We start from the raw sequence: 17,266 nt of genomic DNA, 5'->3' as shown, positions 1-17,266 counted from the left end.
ATTGAGGACTTCAAGGATTACATGGTCGTCACATGGGTGGACTATGATGCCCGATTCCCACTGTCACTTTGGAACCATCACAACACTGTAGGACCAAGGACCAACAACAACTTGGAAGGTTTCCACAGTCGGATGAACAGATCTCTTCCACACCGCCACCCCAACATATTTCGCTTTGTGGAAGTAATTCGGAGGATCGAGATGGCTGACAGAGCCAAGCTGAGACAATTCGACTTTGGGGCTGCTCCTCCAAGTCGCAAGCGAGTCTACAGAGAGATCGACAACAGGATCCTGAGGCTCAAAGACACACTGAGTCGCGGCGAGAAACTCCTCTTCAGTTCCTAGATGCGGTGGCCAACCTCATAAAACTTGGCTAACAAGACATGAACTTTACTGGACTTGCTATAACTAAGCTTTACTTAGATCTATAAATACAGAAAAATATTGCTATGTCAAAGATATATCTACTTGAAGCTACTGTGCTACTATTATGCATTGTTATTTGAAAAATATTATATTCTTGTTATCAAATAAATATTAGATTTTTTGTGTGTTTTTATTTGGACTATTCCATTATAATGTGTAGGTAACAGGTAGTTGCTCATCTGTTCATTGAACCGTAAATGTTGTTGTTTTAAGGTGTCTGCGAACTGGCTGTCTGCGTAATGGGAGGACACCTTCCAGACCGAAGGAATAACGTGTGTATTCACTGAGAATTGACACAATCTAGTGAAAATTGTACACAGTTGAAGTCTGCACTCCTTCAACACAATGCCGTCAAGGTTGTCAGGTCCTTTTGCTTTTCTGATGTTAATTCTGGAGAATCCCTGGACGACTTTGGCTTCCCCTTTCAAACCATTGATCAGGTCCGACGGGTTGAGAACATTTTAGAGGACAAAACAAAAACTTCTGGTGAGGAAAAAGCACATTTTCAAAGAACACAAAACCTTAAGTTAATGATACGTACCTGGATAATCAGAAAGTTGTAACACTGATAATCTCTAATATCAAAACATTCCTGAAAACTAGTATGTGATTTGAATTAATATGGCAGAATGGTATGATTTGAATATTTGAATATATAAATCTGAATGTTTATGTTTTGTTTAACCGAAATGTTTTACTTTAAATTTTAACAGGTACGTCATCTATAACTGTGATTTGGTGTGTGTGTGTGTGTGTGTGTGTGTGTGTGTGTGTGTGTGTGTGTGTGTGTGTGTGTGTGTGTGTGTGTGTGTGTGTGTCACAACCAAAGAGGTGGTGGACAGGATGATGTCACTTGTGTTTACCACCTCAATGGCCCGCCAGTTCAACTGGTTGGGGAAGACGCCCAAATGGGATGTAAGGCATGAAGATTACAGCTGCTATTAAGGGTATTGTCACTTTTTTACTTTGTTTCACACAAATAAATCTAATATGAATTCAATGACAGTATTTTCAATGAAATTGTCTTTCAAAAATCATTTCAATTTGATTCAAATCTCAAAAGTAGATAAGGAAATGTAACGGCAATTTAGATAGTCAGAGCAAATCCTCAGTCTGATTTTTCTTCCACACAGAATCAGGTAAAAGCAGCAAGAGTACTGAATGCGATCTGGAAAGTGCCGTGAGACTGTGGTTGAAGAACGCCAACGACAGGGATGGAGGCAGGAAAAAGAGGGCAGAGAAAAAGAGGGGTGAGATGAGACCATACATATTGCAGCGAATTAGGCGACTGGGCCCTCCGGGCCAACACAGAAACAGTGGAACATCGTAGTGTAGACATAAAGTGTGTAGAAACGATACGATAATTCGATCTAAGGTTGTGTTATCTGTCGTGCATTTAGAAGAAGAAAGCGCATGCCGCTTCAACGCAATTACTGCATGATTGACAGATTTTGTGTTACAGCAAGACCCAAGGAAAACTTCTAATAAGGAAGCGGCTTGCGCTCAGTGGCATAAAGATGACCTCTGGCTATTTGTCAACAGAGGGTTGTATGGAGTTGTTGACTGTCCAATTAGAGTTGTGAGGAATACAGCATGACAACAGAGAACGCTGTTCGGAGATTTCCTTTGAGGCTCCACAGAGAAGGCATCGCTGACGTTCCGCGTGCAACACGAAGGCTTCGTGACATTCGTAACTACTCGCCTCTTTCCGTGACCTACAAGAAATCCCGGAATTACACGAGTAGTTACGAATGGGCTTCGTGAGTGAGTGAGTTTAGTTTTACACCGCACCCAGCAATATTACAGCTATGTGGCGGCGGTCTGTAAATAATCGAGTCTGGACCAGACAATCCAGTGATCAACATCAAGAGCATCGATCTACGCAACTGGGATACGATGGCATGTGTCAACCAAGTCAACCTAGTCAACCACCCGATCTTACGACATTCATATGGGTTGCTGAAGACCAATTCTTGCCCGGATCTTCACGGGTAATAAAACGTATTGGTCCCATATTAGCGAGTCTGTTTATGGCCGCTTTGAATAGTATAACACGTATCGCACGGTGTGCGAGTTCAAATAAGAAGATCCCAACAATGCATGACGTACATGTTCATGAGGTCATTGTAGTGCTGACAGCTCAAGGATCGATTTCGGGTCAATTTTGGGTTTCATCAGAGAATCCTCCTATGACCATTGAACGCATAGGGCAGAGGATTGCATTAAACTCAAACCGTGCCCTCTACTGTAACCAATGAGGACACGAAGAATCTACTTTTTTTTTCTCTGCGTGTACATGTTGTCTAACGAAACACACCACACTACTCGACCTATATGACAACGTTATGTAAATAACCTAGGCTGGACCACACAAACCAGCGATTGATATGATGAGCAAAGAACCACAGGGTACTATGATAGGCTATCAACCCTGACACTCAGATATCCATTGATACCCATTGACATATAACCTGCCTCTTACGATCAACATACGCTGCTCGGGAAAAGTTGCAAAGTTGCAAATTTTCTGCATGATGAACAGAGGCAATTTTTTAACAAACTCACTTGCCTTAGGTGAGACCACATGTGTCACATGTGCTTCGTTGTGGGACAGGACTGAAGTCCTAGAAACTCTCGGTAGTCAAGCTGCCAAACACGGTCACCCATCCAAGGACTACACTCATTGTGTAGTTTCCAACATATTCAAGCTTATATGAAGAAGTTTTTTCATGAATGCTGAACTTGAGGCAGGTTCCACATAGCTTGACTATTTTATATCACTGTTTGAAATTATCTGTCTCACAGTCCCTGAACCACATTACTATATTCACCACTACTATCCCTCCCTGCAATGCTAAAGCCCTAAATGAAGCGAGTCTAGATTTCCCCAGGTTCTCGTCTCCCTGGGGCTCCTATCAATGTAATCCGGTTTATTTGTTACAATCAAAATTATATTATATTCAGAGACTAAGCTTTGGTCTATTTTCAAGATCGAAAAGTGCGATTTTGGGTAATTTGAATCAATATCAGAACCAGAAATAACATTGACAGTTTATATTGTTGGATGTAAAGAGGATAGTCAGATCGTGTTTTTTCTAGTATATTCGCGTGGATGTTTTTTTGTTTGAGACACAGCATAGCTGTCTGTTACGACTTCAAGACATATTTCCTTCTTTGGAAGAAGTCAGATGATCATTCAAACTACAACACATTTGGTTTTGATCGGCATTACATGTAAAGGACGTTTGTATTACGCATTCAAATGTTTTAACTTCAGGCGAATTTATTTCTCAAAGGGCTTCTTTTCTGGATTAAAAAATGCATAAAAACACAACCCAAAGCAACAAAAATCCTTTAGGGATGAAACACATAAAATAGGATCTCACGGCTTACAGTAAACTTTATATCTCTATGAGTGGGTGAATACTGTGTTTGCCGCTTTCACAATAATCCTGTAATGCGGGGAGCTTTCGACAAATCGGTTAGAATCAGTGTGCGAAATAGTTTCCAAATTTTGCTAGGCAGTCGGGCTAGCTATATGCCTGAAAGTTACTAGATCACAAAATAATTCACTAGCCCGAAATTTGCAATTGAATGTAGAAACTAAGCTCAAGATTGCAAAAAATAAATGAGAATAAGATATTGTCGACATGACTTCATTAGGTTGCTAATATGATGAACATTTTTATCAGGCCATAATCTTGCATGATCTAAAAGTGTATTATAACTTAACAAGTAGGAGAGTCATATATGTGCAAAATGACCCCATGAAAATTCACTAGCCAGTCTGGTCAGTGACTGTGGAGAACGATAACTTGAAAGAACAAAGTCGACAATAAGCTTTCATGTTTTACGCTTAGGTGCGCGGCATTGTATATATCTACACAACCATCACATACTTTTCTGCATACTAAATAACCTGAAAATACCAAAAGTTAATTCAGTTATATTTTCACAAATAAATTTACTGATATTTACATATCGATGTCATGTTAAAATTGGGAATAAATGGTAAAACTGCGTCTCAAAACAAACACATATTTGAGAGTAGCCTCCCTTGGTTATTTCCCAAAATCCATTGCAACTTCCTTTCAACAAGACCCCAAAGATGGTGAGCATGTACACCTCAATACATGTCTAATCATCGTCCTTATATCGTGCCAATCAGACGGCATAACATCAATTAACAAATATTTTCTGAAAGTACAATGATTAAACTAACGTTTTCCTTCCTTTTTAGGGTATAGACATTACACATAAGTATGACCGAAAGGTCAGAAGGACCGAGCCCAGGAGCCAGGATATCTACCTGAGGCTTTTGGTGAAAGTAAGTTTTGTGTCATTTGCTCTCGCATGCTATTGCTTTGAACGTTACACTTACAATTAAACGTAACTGTATAACTCGCCCACGGCACTGCACGATGGACATACGTGCACGACTTTTAAGTTCGATCTGTTTCATGATCATCGCCTTGGAATGCCATGTTGTAATTGTCACTTCATCGTGTTCATGTAAGTTTTAACCACCGTACATGTGATTTGTTCATATTCATGTGTACGGGGATACCTAAACTACTATCTAATTGGCAATGCCTTTTTCAGTTCCCTGTTGAGAAATAGACTATTCTGATCAAGTATATATTCTTGTCTGCTAGATATTTGGTGTTTTTTTCTCTGACCCATTTGAAATGGCATTTCCTCAATACTTGTAAAATGTATTAACATAAGAGAAGCACCGTTATAATTATGAATATATGTAAGTTGTAACCCATCAACAACAAATGTCTGTTTACATTTTGACAAGTTAACAGTTCAATGTTTCAATGTTAATTTTTTTCCTGTTCAGCACAAGTATTCCTTTTCCTGTTTTCAGCTGTACCGCTTCTTGGCAAGGAGAACCAATGCCAAGTTTAACAAGGTGATCCTCAAGAGGCTGTTCATGAGCAACACCAACAAACCTCCCATGTCACTGGCTAAAATAGTAAGTAGTACCTCTAGCCATAGACAGAAGTAATATATGAAAGTCTTAGTTTGATGCTTGTAAGGAAGACTGGTGTTGTGATGTTTCATCTTTCGGGACTGATTCTAATGAAGTCAGATTTTTGCTGAACACCATGTAGCTAAACCTGTTATGCTGCGGAATATGATGCCACTCATAATGTATGGCTAGTGGGGGGTGATGATGATTTTTAAATGGGTAGGGGCACAAATATTGTTCTGGGAGGTAGTCGGGTCATCAGGTTTGTTTATAAGTACTAGGGAGAGGGGGTGGTGAGCAATTTTGTACCTAAAATTATTATAAAAATATGCTTAAAAATTATAGGAAAAAGGGGGTGTAATTGATTTTGAACATGACAAGGTGGGATGTTCACTTACTTTCTTTGTGCATAAATAAGAGAGCATGTAGCACCACAAATAGCATGTCACCAAATCCATACTGAAATGCTTACGTTGTTCTTGTTATTAGATTGTCTGATTATAAGAAGTTGTCATCATATGTGAACTGTTATGTCATTCAGTAGGTTACTCAAAATGGTGTATGTAAATTAAGCAAATTCGTGTAATCTGATTGGCAGCTCATACATATGTACTCTAATCTTGATCATATTAGAGCTTTAGATACCTTGACCCAGGAAGGTCCGGGTTAGAATTGATCTTCAGTAATTCATGCTTGTCGTAAGAGGCGACTAACGGGATCAGGTGGTCAGGCTCGCTGACTCGGTTGACACATGTCATCGGTTCCCAATTGCGCAGATAGATGCTCATGCTGTTGATCACAGGATTGTCTGGTCCAGACTTGATTATTTACAGACTGCCGCCATGTAGCTGGAATATTGCTGAGTGCAGCATAAAACTAAACTCACTCACTTTAGATACCTTGCAAAGAACTTCCTTTGTCAAACAATGGATAGTCATATAAGTGCCTCACTTCACCTTGTAAAATGTCATTGTCTTTGACAATTATGTCTTGAAATGTTTGGGGGATAGGTAGACAATGTTTTCAGTCATTGCATGAAAATTCTTTTTAGTTATATTATTGGTACTAACTGTCATCATCCAAGACCTGTAAGAAAATGTGAGAATGAAGTGAGAATGTTTTTCCAGCTTATTTTAGGATACAATCACAGATAATCTCTAAATGTAAGCAATGCTTTACGCAACAGGGAGTACATTTGAGATTTTCAAATCCTCTCTTGTGATGCTTTTGCAAGTTTCACCTTTTCATTAGCACCTTTTCATTAGAGCATATTTAGTGAGTGCCTGAGGCATAAAAAATTAGGAGTCGTCATGACTCTGGTGTCATGAGAGGGAGTCATGGACATGTTTTTGGGAGTCAACTTCAGTTGGGAACTTTCATCATCTTAACTAACGGCCCAGTAGCATTGCAGGCGGTGGGGTGGCCTAGTGGTTAACGCGTTGGCTCGTCACGCCAAAGACCCGGGTTCGAATCCCCACATGGGTACAATGTGTGAAGCCCGTTTCTGGTGTCCCTCGCCGTGGTGTTGCTGGAATATTGCTAAAAGCGGCGTAAAACTAAAGTCAGTCAGTCAGTAGCATTGCGTCAACAATGACGAATGCTTCTAAATTCACTGCGTGTTAAATACGCAGGTTTTCTGAGTCATGGCAGACACTGCATATTTGTTTATCACCTGAAACAACATGAGGTCCTGGTTTTCACTGTACGCAGTTGAAGTTCAATTTTTTCCTAAACATCTCATAAATAGGACTGTAAGTTGTACTTGAGTACACACTATACAAGAGTAAATACTATATAGCCACCTTTGTCGGTAGCAGTCTGGTCTTTCCATTTATGGATTAAAAATTAAACTATTACAAATCTTTCAAGATTTAATTTCAGGAGTATGCCGCTTTGTGGCCTAACAGAAAAACCACTTTTAGACTGGTGTATTGGCTTGAATGTCGTTAGGGTTCAAGTGCCAAAATTTCCCAAGGGGCAGGTTAATTGTAAAATTCTCCTTGTCCAGTGTTATTTTGGACATGCCCTGCTAAATCAGAGAAAAGAGGATATATGTACAGGGCAGATATAGAGATGGCTTAGGCATTGCGACAAGACAGTTTGGAACCTGGAAACGTTTACACTGACATTTTTACTTGATGATGTTTGAGTTACTTTTGGAATTAACCAATGGAATCAATTTGGGATATTTATCCAGAGAGTAGACTGTTCCCCTGCCTCATTTGCATATGTTTGCTACATATGCCAGCTAGATAAAGTAAAGAATTACGGAAGGGAACCAGTCTAATGCAGCAAGAAGATTGTGTAAAGGGAGGTAATTACAAAAAGGTTTCAAATCACACAATTTAGCTTCAAGGTTTTTGAATTTTTGTGTATATTAAAAACAAGAGTTTTGCAAAGATTTTATTGTTTTGTGTTGTATTGTCATTTATGTTAGTTAATAAATTGTATATTTTTCACAGTTCAGTCATAACAAACTCCAGTATACTGAACAAATAATCGGGCTTGTGATTTATTCACTGTAACATACAGTTATTAACATGAATTGAAAGAAATATTTACATCAATGAAGATTTCACAAAAACTATCATTGTTTGTTTATCAAATCGATTTTATTGAACTGAATTCTGAGGGTCACTCAAAACTTGTGTCTAGCTTGACTCGTATGATAATATTTTAAGAGTCTTTTACACAATTGTTGCGTCAAATACGTGGGAATCATACGTCATGTAAAACACTGTTCCCATTGGCCAGGCTAAATGATTTTATGGGTAAGAGGGGCATACCAATTGAACACCCCTGGGTTATGTAGTTAATCATGGGACCATCCTGACACTAAAATACTGTTGGAATGTCACAAGGAATCTATTTGTAAGCAGATCTTGCTTTTATGTTGAAAAGACCAGAGCCTAAAGCATGACAAGTATTTGCTGAACTATAAAGCTACTCTATCCCTGCCATGGAAATATCCTACAACTCATGAAATACAATTCAGTACGTTGGTTCAAAATTGTGTAGTCCATGTATAACCATGTATGGCTCCAGAGGCCCAGATAAGCTGCGTATCCGGGTAAAATACACATAGAAAATTTTCAATTACGCATTGAAAAAGAATTATTGCGTACGCGTACCAATTACGCATTTAAAATGTTAGATACGCAAAAAGTTCAAAACTAAATGCATACGAAATATATTTATAAAAATCGCTTGCGTAATGAAAAAGACATCGATTGCTCTCAAGTTGTACTGTTAGTATAGGACTGTGTTGTACTGTCAGTATAGGATGAGTGATTTTTTTATGAAATCATCCATTATATTTAATAGAGCTGTGACGATATATCGTAGTATCGATATTCGTGATACTTTATCTGACGATAAATATATCGATACTCTTTTTCGTATCGTGATAAGTATCGTTGACCTTAAAATTGTTAATTTTCACCAGATATTGACGGTTATGTCAAAACTTACACTGTTATTTGCTATCAAAATGTACATTTTGAAAGAAAATAACTAAAGATAGCATATCGTGATATGCATCGAATCGTATCGTTCCAAGATATTGCGATACATATCGTATCGTCACACCTCTAATATTTAAGTTGGTTTTGATTAGGTATAACATAAGGCAGGACATACCTGCTTAGTAAACTTACTCAATGACATAATACTTAGGTGAGTAAAATGACTGAAATACGCACGTATTTGAAACCAGAGGGTAACGGAAAATATAACACCCACTCAACATTCATAATATCCGCTACAAAAAAATACAGTGGGTACAATCCCCACATGAGCTAAATCTTATCTGGAGCTCTGGCCTCCTTCAAAAACTTGAACAGTTTCTTTTGAAAACATTTTAAAACTGAATTGTTACAAGATGAGTGTGATAACGATAACGTTTTTCTGTCCAGGTGCGTCTGATGAAGAAGCCTGGCCGTGATGGGAAGGTTGCTGTTATTGTTGGAAATGTCACAGATGACATCCGTCTTCTCAAGGTGCCCAAGCTGAAGGTAATGATCACTTTAGTCCTTGATGGTGACACATGTCAACTGCAGAAATGCCATCGTCTACGATTTTATCATAGTCACTACAAATTTTAGCTTCTAACTATGCCAATATGATTGCACTAGAAACTTTTATGAAAATTCATTAAAATTTGGATATATAGACAAAATCATATATTTTAGTTGATCAAATACATTTTTGCCAAAAAGAGAAGAAGGAATGTAATACTGATAATTTGGAGGTACAGGCATCCCTCGCCATAACGCGGGTCTTGGGGTCCATGGATGACCCCTCGCGTTATTAGACACCCGCGTTATAAGTAACGATTACATAACACGGAACAAAGGCCAAGTAAATTCGTATTTTCCATGGACATAACAAAACTGCTATTTCGTGTATTGTGCCCAGTCAAAACTATATCGTATTGTTGGAGGTGAAAAACCCAAAACTTTGTAAATAATAGATGTATGTACATGAAACTTGCAATCAAACATCACAAGACATGATAATTCAATTGTTGTTCCTGTCACGCTACCTGTTATTCAACTAAGCCGGAAATAGCAATCAGCTGGGCACACATCGATGTTTTGGTCCAATGTACCGGTGATTCAGTTAAAAACGATCCGAAAATATAACATCCAAGAATTTCTATTCCATTATCAGAATAATTGATATGTCAAGCAGTTATTCTAACAGAGATCTTATATATTGCTATCGTATAAGTATAATGCATGTTTTCTACGAACATATTTAACATAATAATAAGCATTGCTAAGCACTTTGGGTTACCTGGCTGGATACATTTTACGTAGGAAACAGTTTGACAAGTCACCGCTGACTTCCCACGGTACGAGCCACTTTGATTGTAAAAACAAAATGTTGGCAATTAATTGTCAAATATGACTTCAACGAGTCAATAACGCGGGTCTTGGGGTCAGTGGATGACAAGGCTGTAATCTGTTCGTGATTGCTGAGAAAAATGTGAAATTGGTGCTATCGCGGTAGCGCGAAAAGCGGACCCTCACGAATGTGGTAAGCGGGTGTTGTATGGAATGAGGTAATGCCATTTCACTCCACGGTTTCTCCGTTGTTATTGTAAACAGTTTTAATGAATGAAAATGGGATTGAATTTAATCACATAAAATGTGTTTTCTGACATCATACATTCTCGGATGGCGGTGTATACCAGCGCAAATTCTGTGCGGTGTGTTGCATCATAGCAAACGTAAGTACTCGGCTGATAATCGACATGTCTTTATGATAAAGTTATTACGATGTTTCGCTGTTCATCAATTATTATTGAAAAAGACCCTGCATGTTTCAAGCATCTGAAAAAACATGGATATATACGATAAACACTGTTAATTGCAATCCGCACTGAATTTCACTAGTTTACTACGTGATTAACCAGAGCTCAACAGCGGATTTGTTGATGTGCTATTTTCGATGACGTGAATATGTGTGATCACTGGGCAACTTCTTTTTATGGGAGCCACGGATTACCCCGTGGTTTAACCGAATCCGCGGTATCGCGAAGAGCGTTATTGCGAGGGATGACTGTATGTGGAATTAAAGCTTCACTCTTGATTAGTGTGTTATCTTTCTCAGAATCCATCATGATATGAAGTATTTATTTTCACTACTAATTTTATGATCAAACTACCAATACATTTTGATCCTTGGAACTACTACTTGCAACACTTTGGTGTTGGCATCCCTGCAGCTGTAGTAGTAATAATATGGGAACATGGGGAGGATCTTCAGCATATGGTGTAATGATGGTTCATCTTTCGGGACTGATTCTAATGAAGTCAGATCTTTGCTGAACACCATGCTCTTTAAAATTCAAAGTACAGAGATACATATAAGCTGCATATCTAAGTAAATTACGCAAATATTTATGTGAAAACTAAATTCCTATTAAGTCTATTGCATACAAGCATGCTTGAAGTTTTGAAATATTCAATAAATTTGATCTTACATGCATACAAACAAAAATGTTTTAGAGATTACCGAGGACAGATCAGATAAAGGAGGTATATTGAGAGATTCTATTTCCACACTTGAACTTGCAATCTTATTGTTCTCATATTACAGATCAAATACAAATAACAAACACGTAAACCAACATTTAAACTATTATATTTTTACAATTAATGGAAAATGGAAAAATACCCAATTGAGTTTGAGTGAGGTGGGTACAATTTATTAGGTTACTCAAAGGAAATTAGAATACCAAGTTGAGGTGAACACAAGCGAGTACATAATAACTCAATGACCCAAAAAGTTATCTGTAGCTCTGAAAGTATAACTGAATGGAAATAATGTAAGACTTGAAATTTGTAATTCTGGGGTAAGCCAAGTGGTTAAGGCGTTTGCTCGTCATGCCAAAAGACCGAGGTTCTATTCCCCACATAGGTACAATATGTGAAGCTCATTTCTGGTGTCCCCTGCCATGATATTGCTGGAATATTGATAAAAGTGCCGTAAAACCATACTCACTAAGATCCCTAGTTTTGTAGTCATGATAAACCCTGACTTTCTACTCGTAGCATAGCATTCTCACTGGTTCTCAGTGTGGCAAATTGTTTGAGAACCACCTGTCATGCTTTTATCATATGGTGCAAGCAGGATTTTCTTTATGCAATACAGTAAAAATGATATACTTTTTAAAAACTTAATACGTACACAATCTTTAAATCACTGATTCATGCAGCATTAAAGAAAATGCAAAAAATACAGTAAGGCCTACAAAAATTTATTTTTGTTCCGATTACCTGACCGACCCTTGAATTCTGGTGCCAACTCTAGTTTTTTTTTTAGAGGTATGAATAAAATAAGCTTTCGGATACCATTGTGTTTTCCTGGCACCAACGGACATCGGTCATTCTGATAAAGAAAGTCGACATGATGGCCACAAGCTTAATTGAATAAACAATTGCACATTGATAAATGTGTTGTTAGTTCATAATATCATATATTACTTTTAAAGAAAATATAAAAAAAAGAAAAGAATTCCCACCTACCTAAATTTTAAAGAGGTATAATCGGAACCCCATTTATTTTTTTTGGCCTAAGGGACCTAGATGAGCAGATGTTTTACCTGCACCCTATATTTTACATTGACTGACAAATTGCCCCAATGGGTACAGATTTTCTCAAAACCTTTATAGAGGGTAACCAAATGTGGTATGTATTTTCAAGACACAAATGCTTTGATGGAGTTCGAAAACGGAAACCGTGTTATAATTTGATACAGAGTTATGGCCCTTGTCATGCATTTCTTGACTTTGGGCTCAGTGTCCCCAATGGGAACAGATTTTCTCAGTAACCGTTATAGATAGGGAAACCAAATGTGGTATGTGTGTTCAGGACATGAATGTTGTGGTGGAGTTCGAAAAGGGAAACCGTGTTACAATTTGATACAGTAATGCGTTTCTTGACTTAATGCACGGTATCACCAATGGGGACAGATTTTCTCAACAAATGTTATTGATGGGGAAACCAAATGTGGTATGTTTTTTTCAGGACACAAATGCTTTTATGGAGTTTGAAAATGGAAACCGTGTTACGATTCTTTACAGAGTTATGACCCTTGTCATGCATTTCTTGACTTATGGCACGGTATCTCCAATAGGAACAGATTTTCTCAGTATAGATAGGGAAACCAAATGTGGTATGTGTTTTCAGGACATGAATGTCATGGTGGAGTTAAAAACAGGAACCAAATAGGAGCAGAACACTGATTGAGGGATGTTGATGACCATGTCTTCTAGTATTTGACTGTTTTAATTGAAAGAGATTTTGTTTTGTTTTTTCAAATGAACAAAGCTCATATTAGAATGTATTGAACACCATCTTATCTTGGGAAAAGGTACAAGGATTGTGTAACATGGCCAGTTCTTGTGAAACAAACATCAACATTATGAGCAGTTCTGTCCTTGTCGCATTTTGACATTTCTTCTGAAAAATGGATCCACCTCCTTGTAGTGGTTAGAGCGTCCGTCCGGAGAGCGGAAGGTCACGGGTTCGATCCCCGAGCGCGTCATACCAAAAGATGTTAAAATATGGTACTACTTGGTCCCTGCAATCAACATTAATGGTACAAGGACTGGTCGTCTCGGAGTCAGTATAATGTGTCTGAGAGGGGATTCCTGCTTCACTGCGGCATGGTATCTCAGTGGGCTAGCACTATAAAACCAGCTTAAGTCTGGGCTTTTACAAGCAGCGCACATACACATGCATGCACATCGTCATATGAGCGAAATATTCTCAAGCATGCCGTTAAACCCAATTTCACCTCTGAAAAATGGGATTTTAAAACCTGATTTAGCTATATTTTACCAAATGTCTAGCCTGAATTATATTGCCAATCCACAGTACATTGTCTTATGGATGAACATGGGTAGATCAGGTTTATGAAATATTGGTTTGTGTCTGATGGCAGATGACAAATTAATAGATGAAACTATTAATGGTTTTATTATAGTGAAGTTGAAATGTGGTACTAGAGATACTAATAATGTAATCTGTTTATCTAAAGATGTGTGATCATGTCTGTTTAGTCCAAGGCGATGACTGGTAGATTGTCGATTGGAGAATCTTATATTTTTTCATTTGGTAATGGACCCGTGATGATCCAGTTTAGAATTAGTCTTTGTGAGAGGCGGAAACGGGATCAGGTGGTCAGGCTTGCTGATTTGGTTGGCATAAGTTTGTGTTGTTGCATTCCAATTACGTAGATTGATGCTCATGTGGTGTATCACTGAATTGTCTGGTCCAGAAACAATTATTTACAGACTGCTGCCAAATAGCGTTACACATTGAAAAATCTACCAATCATTTGTTAAGCAATACTTGAAAGGATAGCTGGGGTGAAGTTGGTTTGGTGAATTTTGTATGGTCTTGGGCATGATGAGGTTGAATTGATAGTCTGATGCTTTAGAGCTATATTGCAAACATGTTTCTTTGTAGATATGCGCCCTGCGTGTCACTGAGCGGGCACGTGGCCGTATCCTCAGCAATGGAGGCGAGATCATCACTTTTGACCAACTGGCACTGAGATCTCCAAAGGGACAGAACACTGTGCTGGTGCAAGGTTAGAAAGATTGAGCTTAGAAAAACCTAGCTTGGATGAACAAATAGCTTTTTCAGGTTGTATAAAGCTAGGATGGCATTGTAATGATGTTTTCATCTTTCGGGACTGATCCTATTGAGGACAAAACCTTAGCTGAACAATTGCCATCAAACACTTTTAAATGGATATTTACTTGCAATTGAATTCCAGGGCAGACTAGGCCGTATTCCCCAATGCTTGTCTTTTGAGCTTCCCAACTTTCCAGGTTAGACTTGGAACTTCAATGTCCCACCATCCAGAGTTGATTGCTTCAAGAATTTATCTCGAATTCCCAGAATTATGTTAAATACAGCCTTAGAAGCATCATCATCATTTCCCTTGCTATATGAAAATTCTTTCTGAACTATTAATTCAATTATTAATTATCTGTAAGATTGTTTATGTTGTCATCGAAATACACAATGCCATTTCAGAAATTGGTCAAATGTAACATGTTATATTTGGGATTACTTTCTTAGTAAAGTACAGATTCTAGTATTTTTGTTGGGTTGAGTCCCATCCAGGATTCGAACCCACACCCTCAGAGTCAGGCACCTTAAGGGCCGTGGGAGCCGTGCCAATTAACACTTATCAGACGGGTACACAAAGTCCGCAGTCTAGACTACCAGTTGTCCGACTTCCATTTTTGTGGAAGCCGCGGTGGCTGAGCGGTCTACGCGTCTGACTTTGTGTGCTGGCGATTAGGTGCCTGACTCTGAGGGTTTAGCTTCGAATCCCGGATGGGACTCAACCCCAAAAAGTACTAGAATCTGTACTTTACTGAGAAAGTGTAATCCCAAATATAACATATGTTATATGTTGTAATCATTTCCCTGAATGTCACATTGCATACAAAAAAAATGTTAAGGGAGAGGCATTAAAATAAGTGGTTATTTATTTGCCGATCCTGTAACGCTTTCTGTTGCTAAGTATATTTAGTACATTCCTCCAAGGCCATGTGAATTAGAAGGTTTGGCAGCATGGATATTTGTGAATGTTAACCACAGAACTAGGCTTGATTGTGTACAGGAAGGAATATTGCTGACAACAACCTTCTTGTGTTAAACATATTGGTACCTTTTGATTAAGCGAATAGATTTATTGTTTAAAATGAACTTGTATTCTTGTAGGTCGCAGAAAGGCCCGTGAAGCATACAGACACTTCGGCACCGCCCCTGGTGTGCCACACAGTAATACTGCGTACGTACAGCACATTATTAGTTATATCCCAGGTGGGATGGGTACAGACTGTTTGATGGGTACAGAATTAAGTACGTTTTTTATATGCAGTTGCGCTTTAACAGTTCTGATTTATCTAAAGGTAATCAATGTTTCTATTTAGGCACACTGTATTTCTTGAATATGAGCAATATCATAAATGAATTTAATCAAATGATATTCTGGATTGAAGAGTTCGATTCAACATTGTGAGGTAATGAAAGGGAGACAACTCTTTTCCTCTTGTGACTTTACTGTTTATATCATCTATTTGTTGCAACTTTATTTGAACAGATTATTTGTTATCTAAAGTGTATCAGGCTTGTATTTCATGTTCAGTGTTTCTTTTCAGTCCATATGTACGCTCCAAGGGAAGGAAATTCGAGCGGGCTCGTGGTCGCAGAGCAAGCAGAGGCTACAAGAACTAGATCAGTGTACAAACTTCACCCAAATAAAAGCTGTCTGGGAAAAGTTCTGTCTTTTTTCCATTGATTAGTGTTGTATCGATCACAGGCCTAACAAAAATTTGTATATTTATATGATATACTTTGATTTTATGTTTGATGAAACAATCCTCTTATACAGAGGATGCCATTTTTTCCATTATTGAACGTAGTAACCAAATTTTAATGACTGACAACATATTTGAATGAATCTGTATCGTTTCAGATTCCCAATTGTTTTTGACAAAATATCAGTTTCGGCCTTATCCCTTTTGTTAGGGAATCTTGAATGGCCTACTACCTGAAGATGGTGTTTTGTAATTTTAATGTTGCTGGAATAAGGGTTGGGTAATCAGACTGATGTGTCCTGTTTGCGGGACTCCTAATATCCCTAGGATATTGTTTGTGTAATAGCCAGACAGTTATGGAGCTGCACTTGTTGGTCCAGACTCGATTATTTACAGACAGCAGCCCTATAGCTGCAACATTGCTGAGTGCTGCATTAAACCAACCTAACACGAGACGTGGCATCCACAGAATGGGGGTTTATATGTGAGGTAGGCAGATCAGGGGAAGCTGGTGAAGTCAGGCTCCTCCTTTATAGATGTTACCCATTTCTTAAGGACAGATGCTGGGTGAACTCTTACTTCAGGGATGAGAATATGCAGATCCGGATTTGATCGCGCTGGGTCTGCCATAGGGATCTGTGGCTCCCAGGGATCCCTGGGTCATGTTCCTCTGTTTTCACTCGTTATCATCACACCAGCTCAAAACAAAACACTGAACTGCCACTGTCAACTGTTTATTCTGACCAATATATTACAAGTCGGAAGTGATACATCTACATGCACACCTTGTAGGGTTTAAATACCTCCTTTTATTAAATAACTGGTACTCAATGACAACAACAATGCATTGTAATAACATGCATATGATACATAACAACGTGATGTGCTTATCTAGAGGGACTCTACTGGAGTTGGCAGGCAGAAATTTACACGGAAACTTCTAACTGCTTTGAAATTTATTTTTCAGTTCAATTTCACTGAATTGGGACAAGAAAACAAGTTATCTTAC

At 38.3% G+C, this 17,266-nt stretch overlaps 1 protein-coding gene and 3 non-coding genes across 4 annotated transcripts; all 4 read left to right on the top strand.

Moving 5' to 3' along the window:
- The first annotated feature begins 4,477 nt into the window (after positions 1–4,477).
- Positions 4,478–16,217, top strand: LOC124261449 (60S ribosomal protein L18-like). The gene is made up of 7 exons (XM_046695764.1): positions 4,478–4,537; positions 4,667–4,753; positions 5,300–5,407; positions 9,319–9,417; positions 14,387–14,510; positions 15,659–15,728; positions 16,099–16,217. Exons 1-7 carry the CDS (start codon positions 4,535–4,537, stop codon positions 16,172–16,174), a joined length of 567 nt encoding a protein of 188 aa, XP_046551720.1. The 5' UTR covers positions 4,478–4,534; the 3' UTR covers positions 16,175–16,217.
- On the top strand, positions 5,478–5,541 carry LOC124261509. The gene has a single exon (XR_006894341.1). It is a non-coding gene; the product is annotated as a small nucleolar RNA SNORD2 (small nucleolar RNA).
- Positions 11,181–11,244, top strand: LOC124261508. Its single transcript, XR_006894340.1, has one exon. It is a non-coding gene; the product is annotated as a small nucleolar RNA SNORD2 (small nucleolar RNA).
- LOC124261510 lies at positions 14,587–14,652 on the top strand. Its single transcript, XR_006894342.1, has one exon. It is a non-coding gene; the product is annotated as a small nucleolar RNA SNORD2 (small nucleolar RNA).
- Positions 16,218–17,266: the final 1,049 nt, after the last annotated feature.

The sequence above is a fragment of the Haliotis rubra genome, unplaced genomic scaffold (assembly GCF_003918875.1).
Source record: "Haliotis rubra isolate DU_JTF1 unplaced genomic scaffold, ASM391887v1 Scf8, whole genome shotgun sequence".
Taxonomy (NCBI): domain Eukaryota; kingdom Metazoa; phylum Mollusca; class Gastropoda; order Lepetellida; family Haliotidae; genus Haliotis; species Haliotis rubra.
This window is presented reverse-complemented; position numbering and strand designations above follow the sequence as displayed.